Genomic DNA, 18,823 nt, shown 5'->3' on the forward strand with positions numbered 1-18,823 from the left:
ATCTTACATTTCTTTTTACTGCGAGTGCATTGTGTGTGGATTCAGCTTCAGATTTCTGTTGTCACAGGTAATCCTGAGAAGTTGTAACCTTTTTAGGACTGTTGTGCTGCTGCAGAAAGTATTTTCAATATTTCAGATTTTAACATTCATTTATTTAATTCAAATGGAACATTCCATAGAATATATTTATGAGAAGGATGGAGGAAAAAAGCATCTGAACCCAGTTAATAAATATTACTCTTATTTTACAAGAGACTTAATGATCCTATTATTTTAACAAATCACACAAGATAGTGTCTGATACCAGGCCTAAGTAGCAGAGACTTATTCATCACATCCTCATGTCAAGCTTTTTCCATCTACAGCAGCAGGGAGGGGCTTACATTTTTTTATGTGAATTGCCAAAAAATGCAGATTCAGGTCAACTGATGCAATTCACAAATTTGTGTCAATTTTGGTGAATTGTTTCAATAGAATTTAAAAAATAAAAGGAAATGTTGAAATGGTTGGTTTTGGCATTTCCAAAATGAAACATTTCAACTTTTTGTTTCAAAAAGATGTTTCATTTTGGAATTTCACTCAATTTTATTTTTTTTTAAATTGAAAAAATGTAAAATCCTCAAAACCAAATTGTTTTCATTTTGACCCAAAGTTTTCAACTTGTTTGTTTTGGTGGGAAAAAAATTTAAATAAATATTTCAGGTCAACCTGAACCAATTTTTCTTCTACTGATTTCTCTTCCCTCCTCTCCTCTGCAAGTTTGGCTACCAAAATGAAAACTTGGTTATATGCACAACTCTATTTGGAATTCCTTCCCACACTGAATTCCGACACTGAAGAGAACTGTTCCTGGTTTCCTCTACGGCAGGACAGTAGACTTTTTTCCCTGTGGGGAGTTGGAGCCTACAGCTTTTATTTTATTGTTGAAAGTTGATTTGTCCTTAACATGTGGAGGAACACTGAGCATTCCTTTCTCTGGGTCTTATAATGCCAAAGGCAGCCTTCCTTGGGTGTGGGACATGTTTGGGGGGGAAAAGTGCTTAATCTAATCCTAGTCACATCCGTTCTGTCATGTATTTTATATAATGCTTGCCACCAAAGTTTGCTGGCAAAAGATGGGATCCACCTGACCAAGGGGAAGAGCATCTTAACTCACCAACCTAGTGAGGTGTGCTTTAGATTAGGTTTAAATGGGGCAGATGACAAACCCCACAGGTAAGCATTTAAAAAAAAAAAAAGCAACCTTAACAGAGGGGTACCTGTTGGTGGTGGAGGGGGGACATAGAAATTTACAATAGGGTCATAGGAGCAACTAGAGGGAAATCAGTGGGGAAATCTGCTCAATGTCCTAGATTTCTAGACACAAATGCCAGGAGTATGAGGAATAATAAGGAAGAACTGAAAGTATTAGTCCATAAGCTAAATTACGACTTAATTGGAATCACAGTTTATGTCTACACTGCAATGTAAAATCAGGCTCAGACTCGGGTCCAAACCCCCTTTCCATCTACATGCAATTCTGTCTAACCCAGACTTGGGCCCAGGATCTTGCAGGGGTGGAAGGTTGGATCCCGAGTTCTGCAGGGGCTTGGGCCCAAACTTCATCATTTTGCAGTGTGGATGCACTCAGGCCCGGGCCCCCTTGACTCTGATCCCAAGAGTCCCCCAGTGCTGTCCCACAATCTCATGGGCCAGCGTCCTAAGACTATCCTAAGACTGACCAATCGACTCCCAGAAAACGGAAGCAACTCCACTGGTTCAAGTACAGCTGTTTGGCGTTTAACCCTTCCATTTTGTTTTGAACACTAAGCTGTGAGCAGAGTGAACCACCTTCTGCATTTGTAATGACCTCAGATGTGAAGAAGCCCTTTGCCAAGCAGGCAGTTTTCAATAAATCTCTGGTGTGAGGTGAGCAAACAGTTCAACTTTAGCAAGAGTTCCAGAAATGACCGCGCGCACCAGCTAATAATGAAGAAGCTGGTAGCACTGGGGATTCACTGGACTGGTGACCAGTGCAGGGAGTGGATTAAGCAGCTCAAGACCAACTACTGGAAAGCTAGGGATGAGAACTGCACCTCTGGGAACTCGGCATCATCCTGCTCCTTTTACGAGGAGTTTGACTGGGTACTGCACTGAGCCACTAGTGCTTCATGACAGCCTGGTCAACAGGTGGCAACCTTCTCACCCTGGGTTCAGTACAGGACCAGAGGGGAGCCAGTGGCCGGAGAAGGCTGCCAAAGTGGCTCTTATACTCAAACCAGGCCCTAAGGAGGCTTTGCTGTCGGAGCACCTGTAGCATATTCTGGGTCTCAGCTCAGAGGAGCTTTTTGATGCCCCTCTAGAAGAGCTGCCTGCCATGGAACCAGCATCAGAAACACAAGAGGCAGAAGTAGCCCTTAAGTCTGGTAAGTTTCTGGTTCCATGTTTGCTGCTATTGTTGAATATAGGGATGGGAAGGACCTCTGGTTTACTGCCCAATATAAAATGTATTGCAAGCCATAGGCAGCAGTGTGTATCTGCTAATGGTGGATTGCATGCCAGCACCCTGGTGGTGACATCACTATCACCACCACATGGAATTCAAAATGGAGAGTGGGAACCACAAACAACAGTGAAACAAGCATTTACAATTAATTTTTTTCCCAGAAACTTGCACATTCTTACAGACATGCTGAGGTGTTTCAAATAAGAAGCTGATATTGCCTTCTCTTGTAGCATGCCGTGCCATGTGGTGTCGGGCCAACCACAACATAATGAGCTACCTGAAAACAGAAAACTAACTGGAGGGCGAGGGAGAAGGGGAGGTTAAATGCAGTCCATGGATGACTAAATCAGTGTCCAAGTATGGCTAGGGGTTTGTATGGAGTCCAGAAATGTGCTGGGGGATGGGTTGGGGATGGTTGTGTAGTTCTTTGGGAGTCCTTGTTATCATGTGTGTTTGCATGTAGTCCCTGGGAAGATGCGTTCAGAGCAGCCTACATCGGGAGCTGTAGAGAGCCATAGAGAGGCAGTCATCCATGTGGACGCTAATGCCACATCCTGTAAATTCCCCCATGAATCTTGACCCAATCCTGGGCTCTGATAGCCTCACAGTGTGATAGGCTGTCAAATTTCAGGGAAGGTCATATTTTTCAGGTTCACCCCTATAGGTCACCAGGTCACTCCACTCATACTTGTGCTACTCTGTCACCATCATTTGAAAACCTCTGTGGCATAAACAGCTGGCTTGCCACTGGCAGCTTGGAATAAAATCTTTTTGCCATTTTGGAACCTCTTGATTGTAATGTCCTCAAGAATGTGGAATGCATGAAAGTAGAGAAAAGGTTTCTATAGTCAGCTGTGGATTCCCTCCGGCCACAACAAGCCAAAGAGCTCTGCAATTTTTAAACAAAACAATTATAAATCGAAACTTACCATTGTCTGTGCAGTCTCTTCACTGTGATTAACTGAGTCTTGTCCCAGGGGTTGAAGCATTCCTCTTAGAATATACTGAGCCTCAGTTTTACAAAGTAACATTTTAGGCTTTGAGATTCCACACTGCACTTTTGCCTGGGGGTGTACTGAACCTGTTGTGAAGCACTGAAACAATAATCATTGGAGGTTTTTAGAACAGGTTGGACAAACATCTGTCAGGAATGGTCTAGGTTTACTTGGTCCTGCCTCAGCACAGGGGGCTGGACTTCTTAAGATCCCTTCCAGCCCTACATTTCTATGATCCTATGAACAGAAAAAACCCTTCCATTGGTGTAGGAAGTGTCTACACTATGGAGCTACAGGGGCACCGTTGCAGGGCCAGAACTGTGCAATAAAATCCAGTTACCCACACAGAGAAAATCTCAGCTATTCTCCTTAAACAGAGGAAGAGTGTTTGGCTATGCAGAGTGGCATTGATCATAGCCTTCAAGATCAGTGGAGCTCAAATAACTTTAGAAATCCAGTAGCAAGCCTGTGAATTCTGGAGCATCCATATGGTGTGTCTGCCCCATCCTCTTTCTTTCTTGTCATCATAACTCACTCAAGAGCCATGAAGCCATTGGCTCTCCCACTACAGCTATGACATAGTCACTTGAGAGTGGGAGTTCATGTTGTGAGGATGCTTCCTGAATGCTCCCTCTTCTGGCCTGAAATCATCCACCACCAAAGTGATAGAGAGAATTGGGCTCATTATTGGGAGGAGACTGTCAGTGCCTCCCTTTGTGACGGTGAGGCTCTGAAGCAGAGCTCTGCTCAGGAAGCTCTCTTGACTCAACAGCCTTCCCAACTGTCAACCTGTATCAAATCTCCCATTTGTAGTAAAGGTATTTGAGATGATTGTGGCAAAGAAACTCTGGAAGTATCTAGTGCCTTGGGATTTCTCTAATCCCGGCCAATATCGTTTCTGATTTTATGTATGAGAGGCAAACTGCATCAGTGGCATTGGCTGATGATCTCTTCTAAGAACGTCTGTGTTGATTCATTTAGTTCTATCAGTTGCTTTAGATATTGTAGACTACAAGGTGTTGTTGACATGGCTATGGTCCCTTGCTAGAGGGTGGATGGAGTCACACTTCAGTGACTCTACTCCTTATAGAAGGGAGTTCTCTGCTGCCCTAAAACTTCACCTATTTGGATTGCTGCAGGGTCTGATTTTGATTCCTCCCCTGTTTGATGTGGCTGATGGGAAGGTTAGTAAGAAGACAAGGGTTTGTGCTGTCTTCAGTATCTGCAGACCCTCTTAATGTGATAGGACAAATGAACCAGTGACTGCAGGAGATTGAGGACTGGGTTGGGAGACTGCTAGCTGAGGCTCAATTCAGGTAAGATTATGGCAATGTTGACATGTTGGGGGAAAGAACCAGAATTGGTGGGAATTTATATGGTCACCAGTGACTGAAAGATAGATCATGGGTGGTCCTTATGCAGGTGAACAGAATGGGGAACAAGGAAGCATTTTGCCTTCCTTGCACTGCTCAGGTAAGGGTCATGCAGGGCCATGCTGTCTTCCCCCTCTTCCGCCCCCCTCCCCCCCCCTCCTCCCCCCTCCCCCCCGTTGTCTGAACTAAGGTATAGACACTAGAGGCACGTGCCTATGGCTTCAGCTCCTGGAAGTGTACAATAACTCGAGAAGCTCAGCTTTCATTTTTAAAAGTATGTGCCTAACTCTCATGGGTGGAAAGAACACCTTGTAAGTGTAACCTGCATGTAACTGATGCAGTGATTTCTCCCTGTGTCTGTAGAGAGCCTGAAACAGTAGCTGTAAGAGGAGTGAACTGCCACTGTCCTGCTGGATGACCCTGGGCAGATTACTCCACCTATGATTTGTAAAATGGAGATTATGATAGTGACCTCCTTTGTAAAGTCTTGAGATCGACTATATAAGAGCTGTGTGTTAATATTATTATTAATTCTGAAATCTGATGCTCTGAGGGGCCCCATTTGTGAAACAGGATCGCAACTTAGGAGTCTTGTTAGATGCCAGGTTGCTACTTAATGCTAAGATATTGGTGATGGCTAGTAGCATTTCTTTTTCATCTGCAGCTAGCGAGAGGAGTGTGAGCAGTTTTTCAGAGGTGAACCACCTTCCCATGGTTATCCATGCTTTTGTCACCCCAAGGTTATAGTATTGAAATGCCCCTTACATGGGGCAGCATCATAAGGCCTCCCTGAAGCTGATGCAGAATGTGGCTGTCTGCTTTATTAAAAATAATTTCACATAAGGAGCAGCACCTGATATTTGTGCTCTGTGATCTGCACTGGTGGTCCACAGGTGTCCAAGTGGAGTACAAGGTGGTGGTTTTACCTACAAAGGCTTAAAAAGTTTTGGACCTTGCTAACTAGGAGCCCACATATCTCTCTGTCCTACGTGGCTGCATTTGAGAGCAGCTGAGTTTCTTGGCTGGAGTTCTTTAAATTTAAACGTGTGGGAGTTGCTGCAGGGGCACGTGAAGGCCCCTCAGTTTGAGAACTCTTACAAATCCAGGTTCTGGTAGACCAAATCTTCTGGATGAACATGATGCATCTTTTCTCCTAGGCTTTTGGGGCATGCTCTGGGATATGATTGACAGGTTTACTTGAATGAGTATTTAGTGGGGTTAATAATGCATTTGTTTGAGGCATAGGAGCAGTTTATTATATTCTTTGATTGACTCTTCATGCTGTGGCTGTATGTTTTCATTCTTGTAAGGGCATCCAGGGCACTTGAATGTGTGTTTATTTATGTTGACTCACAATAGGAATAATAATCTAAATAAATAGACTTGAATTCAACACAGAACCCAAACCAACTGTGTTTGCTTATAGGGGTTTCCTTGAGCTCACAAGGAGGGCGGAACATTCTGCTTTGTGGGGCATGGGGGGAGCATTTGATTCATTTGTGAACTGTTGTGTCCCAGAGCACAATAGCTTTGCTTCTATTGTGGCAGAACCGAAAAGGAGAGAACTAGAAATAGATTGAGCTATTTTAAAGTAAACACAGTAGTAAACGTAGTAGTATGCTTGCAGACTATTAACCAAGAAGTACTTTATTCATTCATCTTTTTTTATGTTGTGAAGTGTGAGGAATCATTTGGATCTACATATTACATCTTAATAGAGTTGTGTGTCACATAGGTGTGAGTGTGTGTAATACACGGTATTTTATTATATATCTTTTTTCCTCTGTTTCCTGAGGGAAATTCAGACTTTCGGTACTGAAATAGTTTTGATTGCCAGGTAGGTGTTTCCTGTGAGTTCTAAGGGTAAATAGTAGTTTTGAATTGTTTCATTTACTCTGCTACTAAGATAAAGTCAACAAGCAAAAACCACTTTGGGGCATTTTTGCTAAATGATGTTTATTCTTCATTCCTTTAAATACCTCTGAGGAAGATAATGTACTAAAGGTTTTAAGTGGTTAGAATTATCAATAAAACTAAGCTTTTCATAAATGCCAGTTTTTAACTATTACTTATATTCCATTACTCCATATCCTTTTTGTAAGCCTCTTTTCATTTGGAATCAGTATGGTGGGTTTTTTTTGTAAACTCAGTCCCATCTTAATGGCAAAACAGTGGTACTTGTATTTTAACAACCATATCAGATAACGCAACACACAAGAATTTTCATTCACAGTCAAAACTGTTGTTCTTTGTGAAAAGAAATGGCAGAAAGACAAAGCTGTGTACCTAGAGCAAATTCTAAGCCCACACATGCTAAGTGACCTGTGAACTGAAGGTTAGTTCTGGGTCAAACCATCAATACCAGAGAAGACGCATTCAGAGCAAAAATTCTTAGTAAAAGATTACTGGAACATTAGGCCTTTTGATGAAGTGTTTCTGTAAAGCTGACCATTGATAACGGTCTAATCTGAAAAAGCAATTTTAAAAATATTTCATTGACTTAGAAAAACACCTTATACTAAAGCCTATACAACTAAAAATACTCAACATCAAGTATTCTGTCAATTTTTATGATAAATTAAAATTAGATTTTTAAAATGTGCTAGTATTGAGCCATAGAGTTATTCCTTTTATTGGTTGCCACTGTACAATATATTGGGAAGAGAAAAACGGAGGATAAGGAGAAATGGTTCCTGTCCAGGATAGGCTTAAGAAATGGTCTCCTGCTGATTTTCTTGTTACTACTGCCTGAAACATTTCTGTAAGGCGTTAAAAACAGGATATTCACTGACCTGTGGGACATAGAGCACTGTATTAAACTCTGACTATCCTGTTCCAAGCATCTCCACCATTAAATTAAGTTTTTATGTCAAGGACTGAATGAATTACAATCTGTCGGGCTTTTTATACATATAGAGATATCGCTATTACAGCTAACATGTTAGATGGGGGATGGAATTTACAAACTTTGCATCTACAGGCAAGGAAGCTTGAGTTAAAGGAGAACTATCATTACGTGGTGGTGGTAGTGGTGGTAGTAGTAGTAGTACTTAGATCTTCTTTCAGGTCACCTTCCAGACACTAGAGGGTGAGACATTGACAAACTAAGATCTTGATCCTGCAAGCACTTACCACTGGTTGTGTTTCCTGACTACTCGTGGGAGTAAGCATTATTCCTAGTAGTATTTTCAGGGTTGGGTTCTGTAACACTTGAGTAGATCTGATGTATTTCATCCAGTAGAGGGCACTACTATGTATCTATATCAGGGGTGTGCAAACCTGTTGGCCCGAGGGCCACATCTGGGAATAGAAATTGTATGGCGGGCCATGAATGCTCAGAAAATTGGGATTGGGGTGCAGGAGGGGGTGAGGGCTCTGGTGTGGGGCCAGAAATGAGGTGTTCCTGCTCCCCGGCTCAAGTGCCAGAGTGGGGCCATGCCACGGCTTCCGGGAGCTGTGTGGAGCAGTCCCCAACCCTGTGCCCTAGCTGGCGCACCGGAGTGGGGCTGTGCAGCTGCTTTCAGGAGCCACATGGAGCAGCCCCCAGCCCTGCTCCCCGGCTGGTGCACCAGAGTGGGGCTGTGCGGCTGCTTCCGGGAGCCACGTGGAGCAGCCCCCAACCCTGCTCCCCGGCTGGTGCACCAGAGTGGGGCTGTGTGGCTGCTTCCAGGAGCCGCGTGGAGTGGTCCCCAACCCTGCTCCCCAGCTGGAGCACCGGAGCAGGACAAGCCCCAGACCCCATTCCCCAGTGGGAGCTCGAGGGCCAGCTCAAAATGGCTGATGGGCTGAATCTGCCCACAGGCTGTAGTTTGCCCACCCCTGATCGATATCTATAAGCACAACTTAGTATCCAAGTGTAGACCAAGATACTCCATAGGAGTGGGGAGCTTGCATGGTCACTACTTAAGCTTCAACTGATCTATGGCTAAACACAGGACTTTAGGTTCCAGTGAGCATGTCTTATGAGCAACAAATTCATTTAAAAATGTTATGATGTCTTTACTCAAAAAGCAGGTGGATAAGGTTTTTGGAGAAGCATGGGATTTGAGACATTAGGGCTTCATGCAGAAGACTAATGTTAGTGAAAGTACACAGTAAGGAGGGATTAATACACTATAGTAAAACTGATTGACATATAGATATGCTGTTTTACGATGAGAGGTGGAAGGTGTATGTGTGTTTAATGAGGAATTAGTATAATGTTTTCTGCAGGATTTTAGTGATAAAATTAAAGCAATAGCACTAGCTGCCAGATGGGAGGGGGAAAGATTAACTGCAATCCTAGTGGTAATAAAAGATATAAAAACAGACCAAATCTCCATACAGATTTCATTCCACTCTAAAATTAGATTTACAGATGATAGCCAACAGGAATCTAAAATAAAGGTCCGACAGTGCAAACTTTACTTATGTTTGTGAACACCTACTCTCACAACTAGTCCCACTTACCTCAGTGGCACTATTTCTGTTAGTTTACCAGCATGAGTAAGGGCTGCGCAGCTGAGCACAAGAAACAGAAGGATAGGAAATGAGAGTTGATTCATTATGCTTGCCCTATTTGTCTTCCTGTCTGTTTCTTTGATTCCTACACACGCCTTTCCAAACTTATCTTGATATCTGCAGAACTCACTGAAGCTTCATGCTTCATTGACCTTGTTTGGTAACCTTTATTAGCTCTTTACCTTAAATACTTTTACCTCAACCCTTATAGTTTGGTTCCCTAATTGTATTGATTTTTACCCAGCTTTTTATTATTTTGTATTTAAGGCCCTACTTGAATTGCAGGATAATTGTCAAAAAATTGCAGCTGAATTACAGACGAGCTATGGAAAATTGCAAAAAGGTAATAATGGACCTTATTATTTGTGGTAATAAAATCCATTATTGTTTTTTCCATGATTTTCCACTGTCAGCAGCCCAGGGCTGGAGGCGGGGCCTCCTGCTGTCAAAATTGTGGTGGAAGCCTAATATTATGGAATCTGCGGTTTCTGCAATATCGCAAGTTAAGTAGGGCCTTATTTCTATTATTTTAATGAAAAATTATCTAAGTGTAACTCTTCTGCCCCTCTGAGTTGGCAGCAACAAGGGCCGGGTTCAGTATCTAGGGGTTCCGTTTCAATAACGCAGTGCAAAACCGGCTCGAGCCCCCACCCAGTGACCTGGGACAATTACATACCACCCCCCGGGCGCCTCTAGGAGGCAATATTTCCCCTCTCGCAAGCACGGAGTCTGAGTGTAGAAAAAGCCTTTTAATAAAGGAGGGAAACAATGCAGCATTATGTATCAGAGGGGTAGCCGTGTTAGTCTGACTCTGTAAAAAGCAACAGAGGGTCCTGTGGCACCTTTAAGACTAACAGAAGTATTGGGAGCATAAGCTTTCGTGGGTAAGAACCTCACTTCTTGCATCTGAAGAAGTGAGGTTCTTACCCACAAAAGCTTATGCTCCCAATACTTCTGTTAGTCTTAAAGGTGCCACAGGACCCTCTGTTGCTTAATGCAGCATTATGTTGGGGAAACATCACAAACAGGATTCATAACAACAAACCATGAGCAAAAGACCCACCTCCAAGTAAGTTTGGCAGTGTCCTTTTCCCCTCAGGGTCTTAAGTCCAATCACCCCAAAGTCCAACAACCCAAAAGTCTCTGTCCCTGGTCAGTGCCACCCCAGAGTTCAAAAGTTTATCTGCAGAGTTTTACTCCCCTGGGTGGAAATGGGGGGGGGGGGTGCACACAGAGTATTAAGGGGCACCTTACGTGGTCCGAGGCCGACTGCCCCGCCTCTCCGTGGAGTTTTGCTGCAGCCTTCACCACGAATGGCTCCGCTCTACCAGCCGCGCCGCTCCACTCCAGCTGCCCCCACAAACTGCTCCGCTCCGCTTGCTGTTCCGTGGGCTGCTCCAACTGTCCGCAAACTCCTCGGCTCTGCCAGCCACTCCACTCCACCAGCCTTCCCACGAACCGCAAACTGCTCAGCTCTGCTCTGCTCGCTGTTCCGTGAGCCGCTCCCACCGTCCCACAAACTGCTCGGCTCTGCCAGCTGCTCCACTCCACCAGCCATCCCACGAACCGCTCCAGCTGCCCCCGCAAACTGCTCAGCTCTGCTCGCTGTTCCGTGGGCTGCTCCAACCATCCCACAAACTGCTCCACTCTACCAGCTGCTTAGCAATATAGCTTCAGGCTCCCCGACTAGTTAACACAGCACTCAGTGATCTCAGCTCAGCAATTTTAGCTCTTTTAGTGATTTCAGCTTGGAGTAGGGGAGCCCCAGTGCTGGTGCACCATTGGCCCAAAGTGAATTCAGCTCAGCAACCTCTAGCTAGATTCCTAATGGAAGCAAAATTAGTTCTGCTATTCAACAGTTGAGGGAGGAGGTAGTGCAATTGGTGTTCCAGGTCCTCAAAAGGGGCCCATACCATCAGGTACACATACCCCTCCCCACCTCTCTCAATTCACTGGGTTTTGGAACCCATGTCCCTTGTCTAGCGAGTGCTACTTAGGTGATGGTGAGACCCTCTATCATAAAACAGTTTCATTGTCCTTGATTCACATAATCAGGGTAACAACACTTTATTCCTCCTGCCCCAATAACAGAGAAACTGGGGATCCCACAGCTGCCAAAGTGACCATTTTGGGCTGCCGTGGGCTCATGCTAGGCAGGGGTGGGTGTGCCTATGGAAACAAGATCAGCCCCTAAAATTCTTTTCCATGCTCGCCATAATTCACCACCAGATGTCAGGGTAGAGCTCATCCTGACTCTGCTTACATCAGCAGCTAAACATATATATTTTTAAGTGAACTCCTTTTCTAGATCCATGCTCTGTCTACACTCAGGAGTTGTAGACCTAGTTTACTTAGATATTTTTGGTAATTTATTATTATTTATCATTTATCACACTCCTTACTGCCTAGGAGTCACGGTCATGGACCAGTACCCCACTGTGCTAGGTGCTCAATAAACACAATAAAACGACAGATTTTAAATCATGTGGTCAAAGGTGAATGGCAAGGAGTTTATTTTTAGTGAATTAACCCAACATTATGGTATATTTTGAATGCCCCATATAGAAAGATGATTGCTCCCTAATAAGGGTTGTGAAGAACATACGTATAGAGTCTTTTGTTTTCCTGCTTTCCAGCCCAATGCATTTTCCCTAGGCCAAAGGGTATTTTGAAGAGAAAAGGATGGTGATCCATTGTTGCCTGTGTACCATCCAGAGGTTCCATTTTGTGTGGAATGTTGAAGCGAGGCACAGAAGAGCATGCTCACTGCAGGTGGGAGTGTTGAATGATTCTATCAGCAAGCCTCTAGTGAGTGCTATGAAGCACAATGCCAACTGCAAATGGTAATTCTCAACAATTTGTAAATCAGTCAAAGATTAATGGATTTTCATGGGGATAGCAAACAACCCTCTCTAAACCCAGAACTATCCTCCTACTAAATTTCAAAATCCTATTGCAAATCAGGGAGACATTAGAGCTATTCAAAAACAAAAAAAAGTTGGACATTTTTTATAATGAGAAGTATTTAATGAAAAGTATAAATCCACCATAATGTAGGGATTGCTACTTCTCCTCCTATAATAGCCTCTTCTAGTGCTTTTTAAATATAATCACATCATCATATTTTCAGGGGTTTATAACTTATTTAAGCTAAGTGTGTTCCTAGCTAAAAAGGCGGCATGCAAGGTATCTTCCCAATGAGCATTTTCTTTTAATTAAAAAAGTAATGTTTGTTCTGATTTCTTTGTTGATGTGTCTGTCATGAAAAGGCACCTATATTTTTATAGTGACATTTTGCAACTAAAACTCTTTTTTTTTTTTTTTTTTTTTTTTTAAATAGTGGAGATACTGAGTGCTTAAAAAATAGGTCCAGGCAGTCTCAAGCTATGTCTGAATGACTAGCGCTAGACTGGCACAGCTGCACTGCTGCAGCTATGCTACTGTAACACAGTAGCATAGACGCTTCCTACATTGACCGAAGGGATTTTTCCATAGATGTAGGTGCCCACCTCTCTGAGTGGCAGTAGCTAGTTAACAGAATAATTCTTCCATTGACCAGGGGTTAGGTTGACTTAACTTCGGTGCTATGGGGTAATCTAAGGCCTGAGAGCAGCACATCATGCTGCCTTCAAGAGGATTAAAGTGCAAGTCCTGAGCTCAGTGGTTTTGCTCCTTGGGCTGGCTGGGACTGGGTCCTGGGAGCATTAGGAATGGCACTTAGCTTTTCAAGGTGTGAGTACCTTGCATCCATCTTGTGCAAATGAACCAGTGTGTCTAGACCAGGGGTTCTCAAACTTCATTGCACCGTGACCCCCTTCTGACAACAAAAAGTACTATATGACCCCAGAAGGGGGGGACCGAAGCCTGAGTCCACCTGAGCCCCACCGCCCTGAGCGGCTGGGGCCGAAGCCCAAGGGCTTCAGCTCTGGACAGGAGGACCTGTAACCTGAATCCCACTGCCCTGGGCTCAAGCCGAAGCCTGAGCCCCGCTGCCTGGGCTCAGAGTTGGGCTCAGGTTTCGGCCCTGGGCCCCAGCAAGTCTAAAGCCAGCTCTGGTGACCCAAGTTCCCTCTAAGCTGCACGGCCGCACAGCTGCCTATTAAGCCCCGCGCAGGGGGTCAGGGCTGCGGCAGGGAGGGATGCCTCTCCTCCAGCACAGGGCTGCCGCAGTGGAGGAGAGGTGTGCCCCCCCTGCCGGTCCCAGCGCGGACCTACCCCAGATTTGCCGGGGAAGAGGAGCCCCTCCCCTGGCTCAGCTCAGCCCCGTTGGAGCTGCCACCAAGGAGAGGCGTCTCTTCCCCTGGCCCTGTGCTGCTGCAATGAGAGAGGGCTGGGAGGCGGGAGTCCTCTCTCTCTCTGCCGCAGCCCCGAGGGAGCCTGCATCCCCAATCCCTCGTCCCAGAGCCCACACCCCCCTGTACCCCAACCCTCTGCCCCAGCCCTGAGCCCCCTCCCACACTCCAAACCTCTCGGCCGCCCCCCCCCACCACATGAATTTTGTTATGTGCACCAATATGAAGGCGGTGTGTCACACATTGCCTCCATATTGGTGCACATAACAAAATTCATTCCACACGTGGACATACAAAATTAGAGGGAACACTGGTGGTGACCCTGTTAAAACGGGGTCGTGATCCACTTTGGAGTCCTGACCCACAGTTTGAGAACTGCTGGTCTAGAAGGACAAGGTTACTGTGCTGTGAGATAACGGAGAGGGAACTGAAGAACAAAATGGAAGTTTCCAGATACATTTTGTGTAGAAAGTTAATTATTGATACTGTGTTGTAACTACTTTTAAAAAGAAAAATTCTGTCAGTTTGGTAATCTACTTAAAGGAATGGGGCAGAGCCGCTAAAATTTCCAGTTACAGTTTATCGGTGTGTCTGAACTGAACCTCACCTTTTCATAAAAAAGGGGCTTAATCCCATAAATTATTATTATTAATATTGTGGTAGAGCCTAGAGGCCCCAATCAGGATCCAATGTGTGAGGAGCTGTGCGCGCATATAATAAATAGGCAGTCCTTGACCCAAAAAGTTTTCAGCCTAACGCCTTGTCTACCAACAAAAATTGTACTGATTTTAACTAAGGCTATACCAACAGAAAAACTCCTTCTGTCTGTATACCCTGTCTATACTAGGGCTGCAATTAGGGCCATGTCTTCCGCCTCCAGGCCCTGCAGAGACTCCTTTAAGGTGCAGGTAGTCAGGCATGGAGCGCGCTGGCGCATGCCTTCCTCCTCTGCCTCTGAGGGCTCCGATACGACTGGTAGCCCTTCTACCTCCATCCAATGGGTCTTTCACAAGACCTCTCCGAGCTGCTGGTCTTCTACCAGGATCTCCTCAGGACCTGGAAGCTAGTCTCCATGGCGGCTGCCGAGGGGTAGGACCTCCTCATGGGGCCCCTGCTACACAAGCCCCTATCTCACTGTGCAGGTGGCAGAGTCCCCCTTGGTGTGCCGGAGGTTAGTCCTGGCGGGTACTGCCAGGATCGGAGACTTTCTGGACTATGACCAGAGGAACTGGTTGGACCCCCTCGTGCTCAGCCACCGCATGGGGCTCTCCACCTCTCACGTCCTCTGCCATATACTCAAAGAGATAAGGGCAATCTTATAGCCTCTAGGGCTTTCCTTTAGTGGGTCCTGAGAGAGGGTGCTCTCTGCCCTGCCCTCCCCTCATCCCTGGTCCTCCGGACATCACCATCAGGCCCCTGTCCTGCGATCTTTCCCAGCTGCCCCCTCCTTGGGCACAGAGCTTGTCATCTTACTGTATGTGTTTGTAAAGTGCTGGGTGTATAAAAAGAATTATAAAATTGACTTTGTAAGAATTTAAGGTTGGTTCTTCCTTCAGTTACGTGCGTAACATCTATGGATGCTACCTGGAGTCTCTCAAATTCACCAAATGACTTTTGCTATATTTTAACAATGTCCCATTTAGCAGTGAGTTTAGCTGTGCACTCCCTGCCTCTCATTTATCTCAGTTACAGTACAGTAATTTAAACGTGCATACAATTATTGTAGCATAGGAGACCAAAGTATTAGCAGAGTAATGCTTGTTCAAATACTTGTCAGTTGTGTGTCTTTAACATGTATTTACCTGACATCTGATGATGATAATGTATTCCAGAAGCAACCCTGCCCAGAAATGATTTATACAAAGCAATCCAACTGCTTTCCCTGGTGTTTGCGCAGGTGCATTATCAAGGCAAGCTGATAGAAACTGTGTTTAATCATATAGGGCTGTGCCATTCTGCACCTGCCCCAAGTGGAGATCCAGGAGGAAATCTGCTTCCTGCTGGAGGAGCACGTGCTACTAAGCCCTTCAATGAGTGCAGCCTGCTTTCCCCTGTATGCCTGGCCTTTGCATTGAGGATGGGACCATGGTCCCACCTCTTCCTTATCCTCTTTTGGGATGTCCCGGGCAGAAGGGAGCAGTCTCTACACTGGACTGAAATCGTGCCCAGATATTTACTGTGCTGGGACTCAACAGGGAACACTTTGCTTCCCCAACCCACATAGAACAGCTGAGCATTATCTGGCACAAAGGTATTCCTGAGGTAGCTATCATCTGTGGTATAAATATGAGGTAATTCTTATTTTATATACAAAGTCATGTCATATTGCTTTTAGTTGTTTGGATGAGTGGTGCTTGTTTTAAAAGTGGCAAGCTGCATATCTAGACCCTAAAAAAGTTCAAAAGAGGCTAAAAATGGTAACAGAAGGCACTGGCATCTACATTTACTTGCATAAAGTCACTGCTGATTATAGAGAATGAAACACTGACTCTAGAGATGTTTGTAGCTATTCCTAAAAGTCAGTACGTGCTTTTAAAATTACACTGCATGCTTTACATGATTTTCTGATACATCCCACTAGTAAATTCTTTGAGCACCGCAGCAAGTATTTAATCCTCAAAGAGCCCTTTCTAAAGTTTATTTGCTCTGATAAGTGAACAGCCCTACCTAATTTAGGTGTGCATCTGTGTTTTTCATCATCAGCAACAGTTGCCTAAAGCCATTGTAATCTGAAGAGAATGTGAAATGAAAAATACTCATACCTTGATTTCTATTAGCTGCCCGAGGTCCTCAGATTCAAGATAATAGAATTGCCTCTAATACTAGGCTCTTATTACAGAAAGTCTAGTTCTTAGGTTTTTGAATCAGATAACTTACAAATTAGTTGCTAGGTATTTTTGCAGGTTTACCAGTGTTTTGGGTTAGGTGTTGGAGAAGCTTCCTTTTCTGATGGGAGAAGGTTTGCAATTTCAGCTTGAAGTGGAGTTTTGTTTTTAATATGAAAAGGGAAGCATGATGATCCTTTGGATTCCTGCAGGGCACTTAAGTGAGAGCAGCTATTGTTTCATGTTTTTGGAGGGAGGCACTCTGTTTTGCACTGATAGAGGAAGTTACATCAGCATGCATAATGAAGCAGTGGGAGAGCAACTTGTACTGTTTGGAAGTGGACACTCTCTGTTCTCACGGTCTGACAAGTGGCAGGGAAGAATGTTTCCTGAGAACATTTACTGTGTGTAAAATCACATGCAAAAGAGGAGAAGGAAAGCTAGAAAAAATGTCAAGTGAAATTATTAGGATGACATGGACTTCTGTACAGTTTGCATTGTCTTGACAAAGTGGATTTTATGGAATCATTTTTTACATTGAATTCAGAACAGAGGAAGTGTCAACATGAATCACCGAGCTACAGCTCCGAAGACAAGAGGTGATAATTATCTGAGCATAAAGGTACGTTGAACACAGAAGCAGGCAGAATAGTAATAATGTGTATGGTCATAAAAAGTATGTTACAATAAAATGTTATGTTTATTGACATCATTAACAGTTTTCTAATTATTTTGGAAAAATAATCCAGAAGTTTTATATTTTACAAGTTCAGTTTTCCACTCCCATTGCAATCAGGTAAATGTAGACAAACCTGTCTAAATCTTTTTGAATATATATGACAAATAAATATACATTTGGATAAAGAGTAACTCGGTGCCTTTAGGTTAGCTACATGGAAGAAAGCAATATATGTGAAAATAAGACGGTTTTAACTCTTTCTCATCTGCTAACTCAGGCAGTGGTGATAAATTGTTCTTCAGCTCAGAATTGTGTAAAATGAACTCAACAAACTGCTTCTCGCGATGGAGAAATGGAATTTATTGTCTTAAGAATATAGGCAGTGGCTTATATGTAGGAATGTCTGTTGGCTTAAAGAATGGGCATGGCTTAGTAAAACAAAACAATCTTTTCAGTGTCAGATAAAAGTGACAGAAGCTGCTTTGTGTTTTTATGTGAATTGTTAAGAGTGTTGACTTGTCTTTGATTCAGTTTTTACTGAGAAAGTTAAATTGAGTGTGTTCCATTTGGCAAGTCATCTACTACTCAGCAATACTTCAAATCACACTTGATAGTTTAATGTAGTTAATTCAGAATAAAAGTGCATTAAAACATTTGCAGTTACAGAGAGGGGAAACTGCATGATTTTAAAGCTTATAAATCAGATGTGTTAATCAAGATAATATCTGAAGTAATATTCATTTAGAAACAATGATAATGTTCTTAGGATACAAGCATTTTGTATGTTCTAAAAGGGAAGTTTAAAATATATATCAGTAGGTTTGGGTCTTGTGAGCATATTGTAGTACAGATATATGCATTGCAATATCTGTCTCATGAGGATGCTTTGTAATAAGTGCTATTAATACATAATTTGCCTAATGTTAGCTGATTATGATTATATCAAAGCACAATTACCACAATAAATGTTCATTGTTTACTTATTTACTGTGATGCTGTGTTACTGCTTAGGCTGTAAAGCTGAAACCAAATTAACATTCACAGTCAACATTTGTTGGAAGGAACCCACTAAGTTTGTAACTTCTCTCACCATCTGACCCAATGTGTATTCTTCTTGCTATATAACGTTATATGGAAAAATCCACCGGTTTCTGAATTGTAAACTTTTTTATACACTAGCCAAATGTTCAGTACATTAGGATTTTAAAGCATATGTGGAATGTTTCCAATGGGTCACAGCAAAGTTCAGCAGCTTTGACCTCAGTCAGGTACACAATGGGAGAGATAACATTTAGTCAGCTTGACATGTCAATCTATTGTTGTCTCCCAAAGTAAGAAATGCATTCAGACTAGCGCTTTATAGTCCAATGGTTTTAGTCTTTGTGCGCCTGGTTAAAAATTTGGTTTAGCACTTTCTGTATGTGACACAACAAATAATATTAATTTTGCTTGAAGTATCTACTGAATACTTTATTTCTTGTTGAGCTTAAAGGATGCCAGACAAAGACAAAAATCATTAACAGCTCATTTGACTTTGGGCTTGAATCAACAGGTGGGCACAACTTTGTTCCTAATGCCCAATGATCTACAGTCCTTTAGATATCCTTTTGTAGTGAGTGGATGTTTGCAAGTATGATTAAGATTTTGATATGAAATGGAGTTCTATTTTTGTTG

At 43.4% G+C, this 18,823-nt stretch overlaps 1 protein-coding gene across 5 annotated transcripts in view; it reads left to right on the forward strand.

The window, feature by feature from the left end:
• PLEKHG4B (pleckstrin homology and RhoGEF domain containing G4B) overlaps positions 1-18,823 on the forward strand; it is a 198,798-nt gene that overhangs the window by 49,799 nt on the left and 130,176 nt on the right. For 2 of the 5 annotated variants that reach the window (XM_054019015.1, XM_054019014.1), the window contains exon 1: positions 16,856-17,092. The exons of 2 other annotated variants lie outside the window; for them this stretch is intronic. In XM_054019015.1, coding sequence (XP_053874990.1) covers positions 17,036-17,092 — 57 coding nt within the window. In that variant the 5' untranslated portion in view covers positions 16,856-17,035. Of the gene's footprint in view, positions 1-16,855; positions 17,093-18,823 lie in introns of those variants that run through there. One more of the 5 variants, XM_054019013.1, reaches the window with a different exon arrangement.

The sequence above is a fragment of the Malaclemys terrapin genome, chromosome 2, assembly GCF_027887155.1.
Source record: "Malaclemys terrapin pileata isolate rMalTer1 chromosome 2, rMalTer1.hap1, whole genome shotgun sequence".
In the NCBI taxonomy this organism is placed as follows: domain Eukaryota; kingdom Metazoa; phylum Chordata; order Testudines; family Emydidae; genus Malaclemys; species Malaclemys terrapin.